Source organism: Microtus oregoni, unplaced genomic scaffold, assembly GCF_018167655.1.
Source record: "Microtus oregoni isolate MIOR12 unplaced genomic scaffold, Mior012 000016F_ref0000370, whole genome shotgun sequence".
In the NCBI taxonomy this organism is placed as follows: Eukaryota; Metazoa; Chordata; class Mammalia; order Rodentia; family Cricetidae; genus Microtus; species Microtus oregoni.
In genome coordinates, this window is record NW_024543075.1 from 27,460,409 (window position 1) to 27,472,864 (window position 12,456).

General features: G+C 46.7%; 1 protein-coding gene across 1 annotated transcript in view; it reads right to left on the minus strand.

The window, feature by feature from the left end:
- The window catches only part of Xylt1 (xylosyltransferase 1), a 296,973-nt gene that overhangs the window by 78,288 nt on the left and 206,229 nt on the right, over positions 1–12,456 (minus strand). The window contains exons 4-5 of the mRNA XM_041666339.1: positions 5,863–6,035; positions 4,208–4,410 (exon numbers count right to left, since the gene is read on the minus strand). Of these exons, the coding sequence (XP_041522273.1) occupies positions 4,208–4,410; positions 5,863–6,035 (376 nt within the window). The remainder of the gene's footprint in view (positions 1–4,207; positions 4,411–5,862; positions 6,036–12,456) is intronic.

The following is a 12,456-nucleotide window of genomic DNA, read 5'->3' on the forward strand; positions in this document are numbered from 1 at the left end:
GTCTCTTCTCCAAAAGTTTCCCAGTGTAAACGCCAAGACACTAACAGACCAGTAGGTAGCTCAAAGCACAGACCTGCTGGCTCCTCTGTTTGTCCTTCAGAACCCAGTCTTTGTGATCCACTCACAGAAGATCACAAGACGTTGACTGGGTTTTGTCAAGTCTTTGACTTACAGTAGACCTGTGAAGCCTCCGGGTTTGTCAGAAGGGAGCCCATCTTGTGAGTTCATTCATGGATATAGAGCGTTCTCTCCCCTGGTCTCACCAGGCTGGCTCATACCCTTCCCTCCCCAAGACACCCCTGAATTTCCATCATAAGGGGTTGAGTAGTAAGATAACAAAAGAAAATAAAGTAAGCTCGGATCTCAAGCCCAAGTCTCCAATTTCCACTTGTAACTCTGCATCTGCCCCCAGGTAACCAGAACTTCCGCAGACAGCTGTCCTGTTCTGCAGAGTCAGGAGCAAGAACAAAGGTCACTGGGTAGAACCCCACCCTGCCCACAACGCTGTCGGAAGATCAGCACCTGCAAAGCCGTGTGCACCCTTGCGCTGTGGCTGTCTCTTGGTGTCAGCTGTAGGGATTCCTTCAACCAATTAGAGCCACCGAACTGATGAAAGGGATGACGATATAGGAGCAACTGAGCCCCGAATCTGGGTGTCTATACTGATGTCCAGCCCTCAGGTACCTCAGTTCTTCTCTGGGTCTTGTCAAGGCTATGATTCTCAGTAGGCCTGTGAAGCCCACTGAGCTTCTTACATATCTCTCCTTTATAGGATGGGAATTCAAACAAACCATGTGTTAAGATCCTCAGTAGAGGGGCTGGAGAGATGGCTCAGTGGTTAAGAGCATTGCCTGCTCTTCCAAAGGTCATGAGTTCAATTCCCGGCAATCACATGGTGGCTCACAACCATCTGTGGTGAGGTCTGCTGCCCTCTTCTGGTCTGCAGACATACACACAGACAGAATTTTGTTTACTGTATACATAATAAATAAATAAATATTAAAAAAAAGATTCTCAGTAGAGGATTTGGTACATAATAGGTTTGCAGAAGATACTTGAATTGTATGTCTCATACAAACACTGGTTTGGGGAGACTGTGGAGAGCCTGGCCACCTGCTTCCTGTCTCATCTACTTGGATTTTCAAACTTCTTCAACTCTGCAGTCCCCAACACTGGTACTCTCCTAAGACACAGATTTGAGTCTGTGATTAACATAACACGTGTTTACACAGTGGGTCTCACGTGTTATGTTTTTATGGCCCCATGTCCCTAAGAGGAAGAAAGGCAGATCCTGGATTTAGCTTGAAATACGCGAATACCGTTTCCCCTAGGCAACAGCTTCTGCTACACAACACACACACACACACACACACACACACCACAGAGAGGGACTGTGGACATATTCAACCCTTCTCTGTTTGCTTCAAAGCAAAGGTCCCAAGGATGGATGTCTCTGTGCAGGCCCAAACAAAACAACCAAAATAAATATTCATGGTTTAATCCGTGTGTACACGTGACCAGTCAAAAGTTACTTCCTTGCTATGCAGGCAATGAAAAAATGCAATTAACATGCTTTTTGATGATTCAAGACCTCGAACTTGGAAGCATTTACGTCCCACCATGTGCTGGCATTTAACTAGCTTCAGCCAGAGTCTACACAGTGCCGTACCACATCAAACAGCAGGGCAGGAGGGCATGGAGTCTTTGGGCATACTTGGCCTGCTCATTACCCACACAGGAATCTCCTTCACACACAAATTGTGTCTTGTGTTCTCTTGAAACACCGTTCACAGACTCACTCTGCTTTTCACACCTTGAGACAGAATGGGAGTCAAGAAATAGTTGCTTGCCTTTTCACTCCACCAGAGGGAAAGGGGAAATATTTTGAAGGGAGGGGGAGTGTGAAGCCTTGCTTGTGCCGGCGCACATTGCCCTGTTGCTGGGACCAGCCTGTATGCACTCAGCACTTGCTATCCATCAGCTTCTGTGTGATGCTTATGATGTATCATTTTTCATTTTCGTCTCCCAACAACCCCTTGCAAGAGGTGCTGCTATTGTGCTCACTCTAAAGTGTAAAGCAGAGATGTATAAAATTCAAGTCGTATGCACCAATTCACATGGCTACCTGTGTCTAGGAACTGACATGTCTATGACTCAGTAAGCCAGTGAGTCTTTATTGCCAGAAGAGAGTCTTCACTCCCAGTAATGGTGGGTGGGTGTTCAGAGTGGATACCTTGGGTTACTTCTGTCCCCGAAGACTCCTCAAGTCCTTAAAACCTCTTGGAAAAGTCTGAAGTAGGCACTCCCACTGTCCTCTGAGAAAGCTTTTAGCTTTCTTATTCTTCCTGGGATGGAAGGAGTCATTTTAGAAGCTACAGATGGGACAGCAGATGGGAAGAAAAAATCTATCAGAGTTTCCCGGGATGAAACCATTCATCTGCAAAATCCGTATGTTTTTGTGTGGGGCGACTTCGTAGAAACAACAGCAAGAGGAAACAGCAGAGCCCCAGAGCATGAGGTGCCTCTGGCCATGAGGCTGACAAGATGGAGTGAACAGAAGAGCTAAGGGGTGGGTGTGCACCCTGGCAATGACCTGGGAGGGAGAGAGAGAATAAGGCATGCACAGAGGCAAACAATGCACTGTAAAGCTAAAGGAGCTACAAAGAACACACCTTCAGCACATGGTCTGAGAAACGATAACTAGGACCCATGCAAAGATAAAAGATGCAACCTCGGCCGTTAACTTAGATGCCAGCAGCTGACATGCACTGAGCCCCTTGCACAGGCCTGGTGCTCTGCTGCGGTCTGTTATTCCCTCCTAGTATCACATGCACAGATTTATGTTCCCGGGAATCTGCTGCTGCTTCCATGACTGATCTCAGACTCCCGTGCTGAGCAGTCTGGTGAGTGTCTAAGCCTGCATACTGTATGACCCTGACCCTTCAGGGTAAGGGGTCATGGCTACAATTGGGACTGTAATCAATGCAAAGCAGCATTTCTAGGAGGCAGCAGTGACTGTGCCTACCTGGCTGTTTCCTTCCTGCTTGCAACTCCACAGACAGTCCAGGCTCCCGGCTCTCCCAAGAGGTTAATTGCAAGCAGAAAGAACATCTACTTTGGAACCAGACAGAACCGGTTCTAATACTTGCTTTTTCAAGTCTTCAATGCGTGACAGTGGACCTCAGTCTGACCATTGATCTGCTGGGTTCCCTATAAGGGCTCAAGAAATGACCTCAAACAGTATCTGCTCTACACAGAATTTTCAAGAAATTTCTGAATTCTATCCTTCTTGGAAGATGGCAAGGGAATGTTCTGACCACCCCTTGCCTAGTATCTAGAGTCACCTTTCCTCCAGCTATTGTTTACTAAACTTCACCCATTTTCAGATTTCTCAAATATACAAAGTTCATTTTTGATTGATATATTTGCCCATAATATTTTCTCTTATAAAGAAACGATGGCTCTCAACCGCCGGTGACATTGACAGTCTCTTCAGACACTGTGTAAGAAGGACATAAATGGGCACAGCATGCTATTGGCAGCTTGGAGGTAGAGATCAGAGACAGTGATAAATGCCTGACATTGCAAGGGGAAGCCTCATAGCAACAAATCAGTCAGACCAAATGTCAATAGTGCATGGCTCACAAATCCGGGTATAGAACGTTCTTCCATGCTCTTCTGTGCTCCATCCCTGCTTGCCAACACATCTTGCTCTAGAGTAAACATTCCAGGGTCTTTCTTGCTTATCTGTGACCTAGTCTGGGCTGTTGTAAGCAGCCTCCCTTCTATTAGCTTGCTTTGAGTTCAACATCAAGGTCATATCTGCCCTTTTTCTGCTCAAAACATGCTTTCATCTGACTTGGAGTAACTGATACATGACAAAAGCTAGCTCTACTCTCTAACCTCGTATCTTGTTACTCTATTCCTCGCTATCTGTTACAGCTCTTCCAAGCCCAGCTTCCTCTTGCCCAAACTAGAACTGGCCTTTTTTGTAAAATTAGGAACACGATGCTCTCTGCTCGCTGCTTTCTGAAAACAATGTTGGGTGATACTGTAGGGAAAACATGGTTCATCTCACGAGGCAGGATGCTTCTCCAGACAGGAGGCTGACTGCCTGTACTTTCTCGTGTCCCCGCTGTTGTTACATAGGGAGGGAAGGGAAGCAGGACCCTGGAACTAGCTGCCTGGGAGCTGTTGACGGCCTCACCTGATGGGGTAGTCGGCAGCACTGAGGTTGATGAAGAAGTCCCAGGGCCAGTCGGTCATCTCCAGGAGATCCCGCATGCTCTGCAGGTAGGTGGACAGGAGGCTGGCCCCGCCCCAGATGGTGGCCATTCTCCAGGAGGTGACTCGGACATTGTCGTACTGACTGGAGAACTGGAGCACTTGCCGGTGCAAGTAATTGGAACGCTTTCCCCAGGAGAGAAAAGAAAAAGGCAACAGTAAACAGCCCAGAAAACATCAGCCCATGGACATCCCGGTCGCCCTGCTCCTCCTGTGGTTGGTGTGTCTGATCACACCGGCTGCTGTTGATGTCAGCCTGTGGCATCTTTCTGCATCAATATTCAAACATTCAATTCACATGAGTTTTTCATCGTCTACTGAAATTCAGATTCTCAGGTCCATTGTTGAGCTAGTCAACCAGCGGCCTCGAGCTTGTGGGGCCCGGACGCCACATGATAATGGTTGACTCCTCCATGTTACCTGAGGGTACCAAGCTCAAAAACTAAATCTGGTGAGTCTTTGCAGGTAGGAGGTAGAGTTTATATGTGTTGTTCTTCAGGATCATCCCCCTCCCGTACTGTTTCACAGGCTGATGAGAAACACATCTGGAAGATGAAAATAGCCCTCTTGCCCCTTTAGTTTTATTGAGGGTAGAAGCTATAACTGGACCTTGTACTTAGTCGAGTGTTCTACCACTGTTGAGTGTTCTACAACTTCAATGTGTGGTTTTTCTATGAAGACAGGGTCTTATCTGAGGCTGAACTTGATCTCAGAGCAATTTTCCTGCCTCTGTCTTATGAGTTCCAGGGTTCTAGATCTGCACACATCTTGTGACATCAACAGATTAACAGAAACTTCTACGGGAAGATGGCACCAGGGTCAGCAAGTCAAGTGTGGGTTTTGGCGATTAGATTTTATTGGCATACAACCACTTCCATTTGTTGTCCGTGTTCTGCAGCTGCAGTCAGACCAGGGCAGCACCGATTAGCACATGGTCCAAAAGACTATCTCAACTACCTGGGACTTTTCTAGGAAAAGTGAGCCCATGCCTGGGATGCTAGTTTTACAGGTCTGTGAAGGCAGGCAGTGGGTACCAACCAGATAGGGAGAAGAAGAGGTGAAAAGCAGCCCAGTTAGTCTCAGAGAAGAAATTCTCGTATGTGACACGTAGGAGGGAGACAAACGCTAACAGTAATGTAGAACATGTCGAAAAAAGTTCATGGGAGGATCTTGAACGATCCGATCACAAAGAAATGAGAAACATTTTAAAGCTATGGATATGCTAATTTCCTGAACGAACTGGCTCGTTGTGTATACATATACCAACATATCAAATTGTACCCCATAAATATGTGTAATTATCATGTGTCGAGGAAGAATAAAAAAGACAAACAACCAGAGAAACAATGTTTGTAGGAAAAGCTGAGAGCCACAGTTAAATATTCTAAAACTAGCAGCGCGCGCGCGCGCGCGCGCACACACACACACACACACACACACACTTCAGGATCATTTGCTGCTGGTTCCGTCTCTAGACCTTAGCCTGGACTTGTGAGATGGGAGGAAGGTTCAGAGATAGATAGACAGACAGACTGCAGAGGAAGCCCAGCACAGAGCTATGAGCTATGAGCTCCTCACCTTATCCACGTGGATGTAGTAGAAGTGGTCTTTGTGGTAGATAGCCTTGAACATGCGCTGTAGCTGCCGAGAAGCACGACCATGGACCACCAGGACAAAGGCGATTCTGACCGGGTTGGTGGGCATGTACTCCACAGTGTCCTCATCCCACTGGACATTCTTGTTGGCTTTGCCTGGGGAAAACCAGAAGACCACAGACATGAGCTTGAGGGTGGCCTGCCCTTTGGGAAGCTGGGACTGTCTCCTTTGCTGCCCCCGGGGGACAGAAGCACAGCATCCACGCTGAATTCTAGAGCTTGATTCAGATGAACAAAGCAAACTTTAGGTCCTTATGCTGTCCAGATACAAGGTAGCAAGATACTGTGCTGCTTATAGCATTCTCTAACCTGCAGGGGTTTGAAAAGGCAGACACATACATTCAGCTGTGTGCTGCGTAGTACTATGTCAACTTGACACATGCTAAAGTCATCTGAGAGGAGGGAATCTCAATTGAGAAAATGCCTCCATAAGATTGGGCATTAGGCAAGTCTTTAGGGCATTTTCTTAATTAGTTATTGATGGGGGACGGCCCAGAACATTGTGGGTAGTGCCACCCCTGGACTGGTGGTCCTGTGGTTCTATAAGGAAATCAGATGGGCAGGACACAAGGAGCAAGCCAGTAATAGCACCCCTCCATGGCCTCTGCATCAGCTCCTGCTTCCAAATTCCTTCCCTGTTTGAGTTCCTGCCCTGATTTCCTTCGATGATGAACAGTAAGATGGAAGCATAAGCCAAGTAAACCCTTTCCTCTACAAATTGCTTTAGTCATGGTGTTTCACTTCAGGGACAGTAACCCTAACTAAGATAAGCTACCAAACAAGGCAGGGATGAGGGCCACCAAAGACAAACTGCAGAGGAAATCTGGGGTGAACATGCCTTTGTCTGTCTAGAAGATTTTTCCTTTCTTCCCCAAACAGTGGTCAACATGTTCAGGTGTGATAAGAGAGTCACATGAACTCTGACCTTTTGACAAAGTTTCAAGTGTACAAAACAGTATTGGTAATCAGAAGTGTGACTCTGTCTAGCAGCAAACCATATCTGATACTGTGTATCTGGTACCTGTTTCCCCCTCTCTGTGTCTGTCTCTGTCATCTCTGTCTCTGTCTGTCTCTGTCTCTCTCTCTCAGTCTGTGTGAGTGTGTATGTGCATGTGTACATGTGTGTGTATGTGGAGGCCAGAGGTTAATGTTGGGTGTCTTTCTTAATTGCTCTTAACCATATCTTTTTAAAAGAGAGTGTCTCATTGAACCTGGAGCACTGATTTGGCAGGACCAGCTGGCCAGCAAGCCTCAAGGATCCTCTTGTCTCTGCCTCCTTGGCACTGGGATTGCAGGACTGGCTTCATTACAGAGGTGCCGAGGATCTGACCTTGGGTCTCCAGGTCTGTACTCTAAGTACCTTACTAACAGAGTTCTTTCCTCAGCACTTTCGCCGACACTCTCTGTGGTTCTTCTTATTCATGCTCAGTCTGCAGAGGCAGGCAGCTTCATTGGGATTATCAATCCAGAGGTGTCCTGTAGCTCAGGACTGGCCAGCCAGAACTTGGCACTCCTTTGGTGTAACACTGTTTAGATGGATGCCAAGGGGACAAAAATACCCTAGTTTTGTTGGAACTATCAGATAAAGAGGTACTCGCTATACATCATACTGGAGGATGGAGAGAAGTTGCTAGAAGAAAACCAATATAAATATGACTGGTATTTAAGTCTCAATGACCCACTTTGAGCTCCAGAATCAAACTGGAGGTCTGTCACTGTCATAGATTATCATCTGTTACTTTATGAGAGCCAGATCCCATACCCAATCCACTTGGATAAAGGGTTCCAGACACCCTTTCCCCCAAATCAGCCTCAGAAACTCCCTGTTTCTGGGGCCAAGGCCAGTGAGAAACAGCCTCCTAAATCTGACTCAGTACTGTCTGGCTTTCCCTATGATGACCATGTCTTCTAGTTTAAATGGATTCCTGGCAGAGTCTAGGTTTGTGGGGCCCAGGACACTGCTGTGGTTTCAGGTGTCCCTGAGGGACAGCTAAGGTTGCTGAGAATTCAGAATGTTCAACCTCATCAGTAGTAGCTTTGGGAGTGGGACTGTGTGGGTTGTGATCAGAAAGTTTAGTGGCAGTCAGATGAAGGCTCTTTCCAGAGGACAAGATTAGTTTGAAGAATGTCCAAACCCAGGGTGGCTGACACACACCTGTAATCTCAGTATTTAGGAGGTTGAGGCAGAAGGATCACAAGTTTTAGGTCAGCCTAGGTTACACAGAAAAACTTATATGTCTTAAATCATTCCTCTCTTCTTATGATTGGCAAAACCACCAAACCAAACCAAACCAAACCAAACCAAAACCCCTTACCAACAAGAGTAATGTCCAAACCACATTGTGTGGCTTTCACAGCTCCACACAGCAAATCCTCTGACCTCTGTTCTGACTGCCTGCCCAGCCAGCTCGCCCCTCCTTTCTTACTTTTTACCTGCACAAGCTCCTGGATCTTGGTGCAATTTGATAGTGAATCCTGGTCCCCGGACACCCTCCCCCTTGGTTTTAGCATGGTCACACCTTCTTGGCACCAGCACAAGTCCAATAAAATATTACCTTCACTCTCCATCTCTCCCTTCACCTGTTCCAATTTTCTGCACATCATTTAACACCATCTGAAGTTGTTTATGTGTTTGCTTGTTTATTATCTGAGCATTCTGCTAGAGCATAAGGTCCGAGAGATGAGGGGCTATATCCATCTCATTTACCATCAGACACATAACACTCAGGTAAAACCCAACACACACAGCAGGTGCCTTGTGAAGAACAAAAGCTTCAAGCGGGAACATACCAGCTCTGTCCAATAACAATACCTGCATGGAGCAGTGGTCTGGGCTTGATCTCATTATTTCATTAATCTTCCTGACAACCTGCAAGGCTGTTATTACTGCCATTCTTCAGAGGAAAACCCAGAGCTTAGAGAGGCCAAGGGATTTGTTCAAGGTCACGCAGCATTAATTAGTTAATGCTGAGATGCAAAGACAGGTCTTGAAGACCATGCCCTCAACCACTAATGTAGACTACACAATCACACCGAGACCATGGAAAGGAGGGTTGACAGTGGCGCTTGTTAATTAAATACCTCGTAAGCTATTGTAGGTAGGAAGGCAGGGAGCTAAAGGCTTTCAGAGGTGTTTCGAAAGAATTTCTGCATTTGTTCAGAGATTGACTCTAGATGACCAACATTATATATATATATATATATATATATATGTGTGTGTGTGTGTGTGTGTGTGTGTATACATACATATATATAATATATATAATATATACCTCCACCACCCATCTACTCATCCATCTACCTACTGTCTCCATCCATCCATCCATCCATCCACCCACCCATTCCGTACATACACGCATCCATTCCATCTTCCCACCTACTGAGAAACCCACTCCATTTACCTCCTCAACCCACCCACTACACACATTCACTCAACTCAGAATGCCATTCAGCTACCCACCTGACAGCCTACCAAATGACATTCGTTCCTTCAACACTCATTTTGGTATCTAGTCAGAGGGTCTCTTGCTAGGGTTGCGGAATGAGTGAATGGATGAATAAGTGAATTCTGATGAAGAGTGGAAGCTGTGGCAATTCAGAGGTACTTATGTTTCCTGAGGGCCTGCCACATATTCGTACTGAGAGGGGGCTCAGGGTCCTTTGTTATTTGGCCTTGGTTAAGAATACATTAACGCCAATTGAGGCTCAGAGTGTTTGGCATGTTTCCCAGGCCACACAGTGAAGACAGAGCTGGGAGTAGAAGCTAAACAGACAAGTTCAATGCCATCCTGCTGTGTCCATATGCCCAGTGCCAAAGAGTGGCATCAGTCAGTGACCAGACCTGATACAGCGACCCTGCACTGTTCTTTAAAGGGACACAGGCTTTGATGGAAAAAAAAAACCCAAACAACAAACAAACCAAAAATCCTTTCGTAACTCCTCTTTAGAGTGTTGGAGAGCAAACCATATTCATAACAGAGACAAGGAGTTGTGGGTGCTTTAGTTCTGGAGGAGGGAAGGGAGTGTCTGGAAAACACCTCAGGCCAGCGAAAGAGCTACTGTGTCTTAAAGCCATTCTAGGATCAGCCAGTTGGCCTCAGTGCACACGGAAGCTGTAACTCAGGGAGGTGGAGCTACTGGGTGTGGCTGTACATACCTATAGTCCTGGCACTCAGGAGCTTGAAGCAGGAGAGCCACCAGTTTGACGCCAGCCTGGAATATATAGTAAGGGTGTGTCTCAAAAATCAAGAGTTGGGTTTATATAGCTCGATGGTAGAGCGCCAGCCTAGCGTGCTCAAGGTACTGGGTTCCACGCATAGCACAGACAGGAAAGGAGGGAGGGAGAGAGAAAGGGAGGGAGGAAAGAAGGAAAGGAGAAGGGAGGAAGAGAAGAAGGAAGGAGGGAGGAAGAGGGGAGGAAGAGAGAAAGGAAGGAAAGAAGAGGGGAGGAAGAGAGAAAGGAAGGAAAGAAGGAAGGCAGGCAGGCAGGGAGGGAGGGAGGGACTGAGGGAGGGAGAGAGAGAGGGAAGGAAGGGAGGGAGGAAAGGAGAAGGGAGGAAGAGAGGAAGGAAGGAGGGAGGCAGAAGGGAGGAAGAGAGGAAGTAAGGAGGGAGGCAGAGGGGAGGAAGAGAGAAAGGAAGGAAAGAAGGAAGGCAGGCAGGGAGGGAGAGACAGAGGGAGGGACGGAGGGAAGGAAGGGAGGGGGAGTGAGCAAGCAAGCTGAGCTAAGGATGGAGCCTGTGATCTAGGAGCCCTAACACTGTCACTCTGCTCATCAAACCGTCCCCACCATATAAAGGGGGCATCTATTCGCAGAATCATGTCAGGTGGCTTCATTTGTTGGACAGATAATGCTGTGTGGCTAGAGTCATGTGGGTCTCTTCACACAGCGGATTCGGAAAGGCGAAAACCCACACTCTGTCCAGCTCCTAAGAAAGAGGCACGGCTTTAACAACGTAATCAGATTCCTGTGGCATAAAATAGAAAATAAGTGGAAAAATCAGAGTGATTAGAGGCAGCCGGAGAAGCTGACTCCAGATGAATGCTAAGAGCCACACTGACGGGGGAGAATATCAAGTGTGTGTCTGAGGTGCAGGAGGAAGGCTGAGGAGGGGCGCGCTGCTCCTCCACTAACAGGTTGGGCCATGCTAAGCCTCTTACAACAACTCAGTAGGACTCTATCCTGTGGACTTGATGACCATTTAGTGTCCTCCAGGGTGGTGAGAGAAAGAGGCCCATGGGAGCCAGCTTGTCCTCCGTGCCACTTTCTTTAGCTTCCATTATGTTTCCCTCTGTTCAGAAAAGTGGCAGAAGGAAACAACTTAGGAGTTTTAAATAACAACTCCTACAGTGTGTTATGGGGATCGTCCTGTTCAGTTATCAGTTGTTAGGAACTCATTAGTATGCCTAAGCTATAAACCAAATGTTTTCATAGGTGTGTGCATAAGAAAAGAAACAGGAAGCATTGCTCTGTACCTGTGGGATCTGCATTTGTGGACCCAGCCATTACCAACTGAAAACATTTGTTTTCAACACATCTGTGCAGGCTGGGGAGATGCTTGCCTTGCACAGGTAAGTCCTGAGTTCAAGCTCTGAGGTGTTGCACACTTGCAATCCCAGTGCTAGGGAGATGGGGAAAGAAGGATGCCTGATGCTGTACCTCTGGCCAACCTAGTCTACTTGGTGAGTTCCAGGCTAATAAGACAGCTTGCCTCAAAAAATAAAAAATAAAAATAAAAAAAAAGAAAAAGAAACAACAAAAGATTAGCAAATGAACAGCAGAAATCCCAAGATGGTCAATGTCTAGGGAACAGCATTTGATGTGGTCCCCTAGTCCCTAGGCAGGGATATGTTTGTATGCCCTACTATTGGGGATGCTTGGGATGCTGTGTGGGACTTTAATCTGGAAATGGAAGAAAGATGCTAGGGTTACAAAGAGTTTTAAATTTTTAATTATGTGAAGAGGTGGTGTCTGTGTGTGGGTTTGCAAATGTGAGAGTAATGCCCATGGAAACCAGAGAAGGGCAGCGGATCACTTAGTGGGAGTTGGAAGGTTGTAAGCTACCAACATGGGTACCGGGAACCAAACTCAGGTCCCTTGCGAGAACAGCATGTGCTTTTAACCAGTGAGTTCTATAGACCCCTCCCAATGCAAGGATTTTAGAGTGTGGCCTCTGGTCATCCTGAGCTTGAGACTTTAGGTGGTCTTACGTGATCTCTACAAGTCTTGGTGTTCTCCACTGGAAAATGGATATAGCTATAAATACAGAGAGATACGAATTACATACAGTTATAGACACAGGTATAGCTGTCTTGGCTTTCTCTCATGTGTGTGTATGTTCAGTGCTGAGCACAGGGCCAGGCCTGAGGCAAATGCTCCACAAATCAAAGCATAATTGGATCTTTTTTACTCAGCCCTTGGCCCACAATGGTCAAAATCAAGCAAGTTAAATTTAACCAGTCAGTCCTCCCCTGAGAGGTTCCAGTCTGAGGCTGTCCTGGCTCCTAGCAACATGCT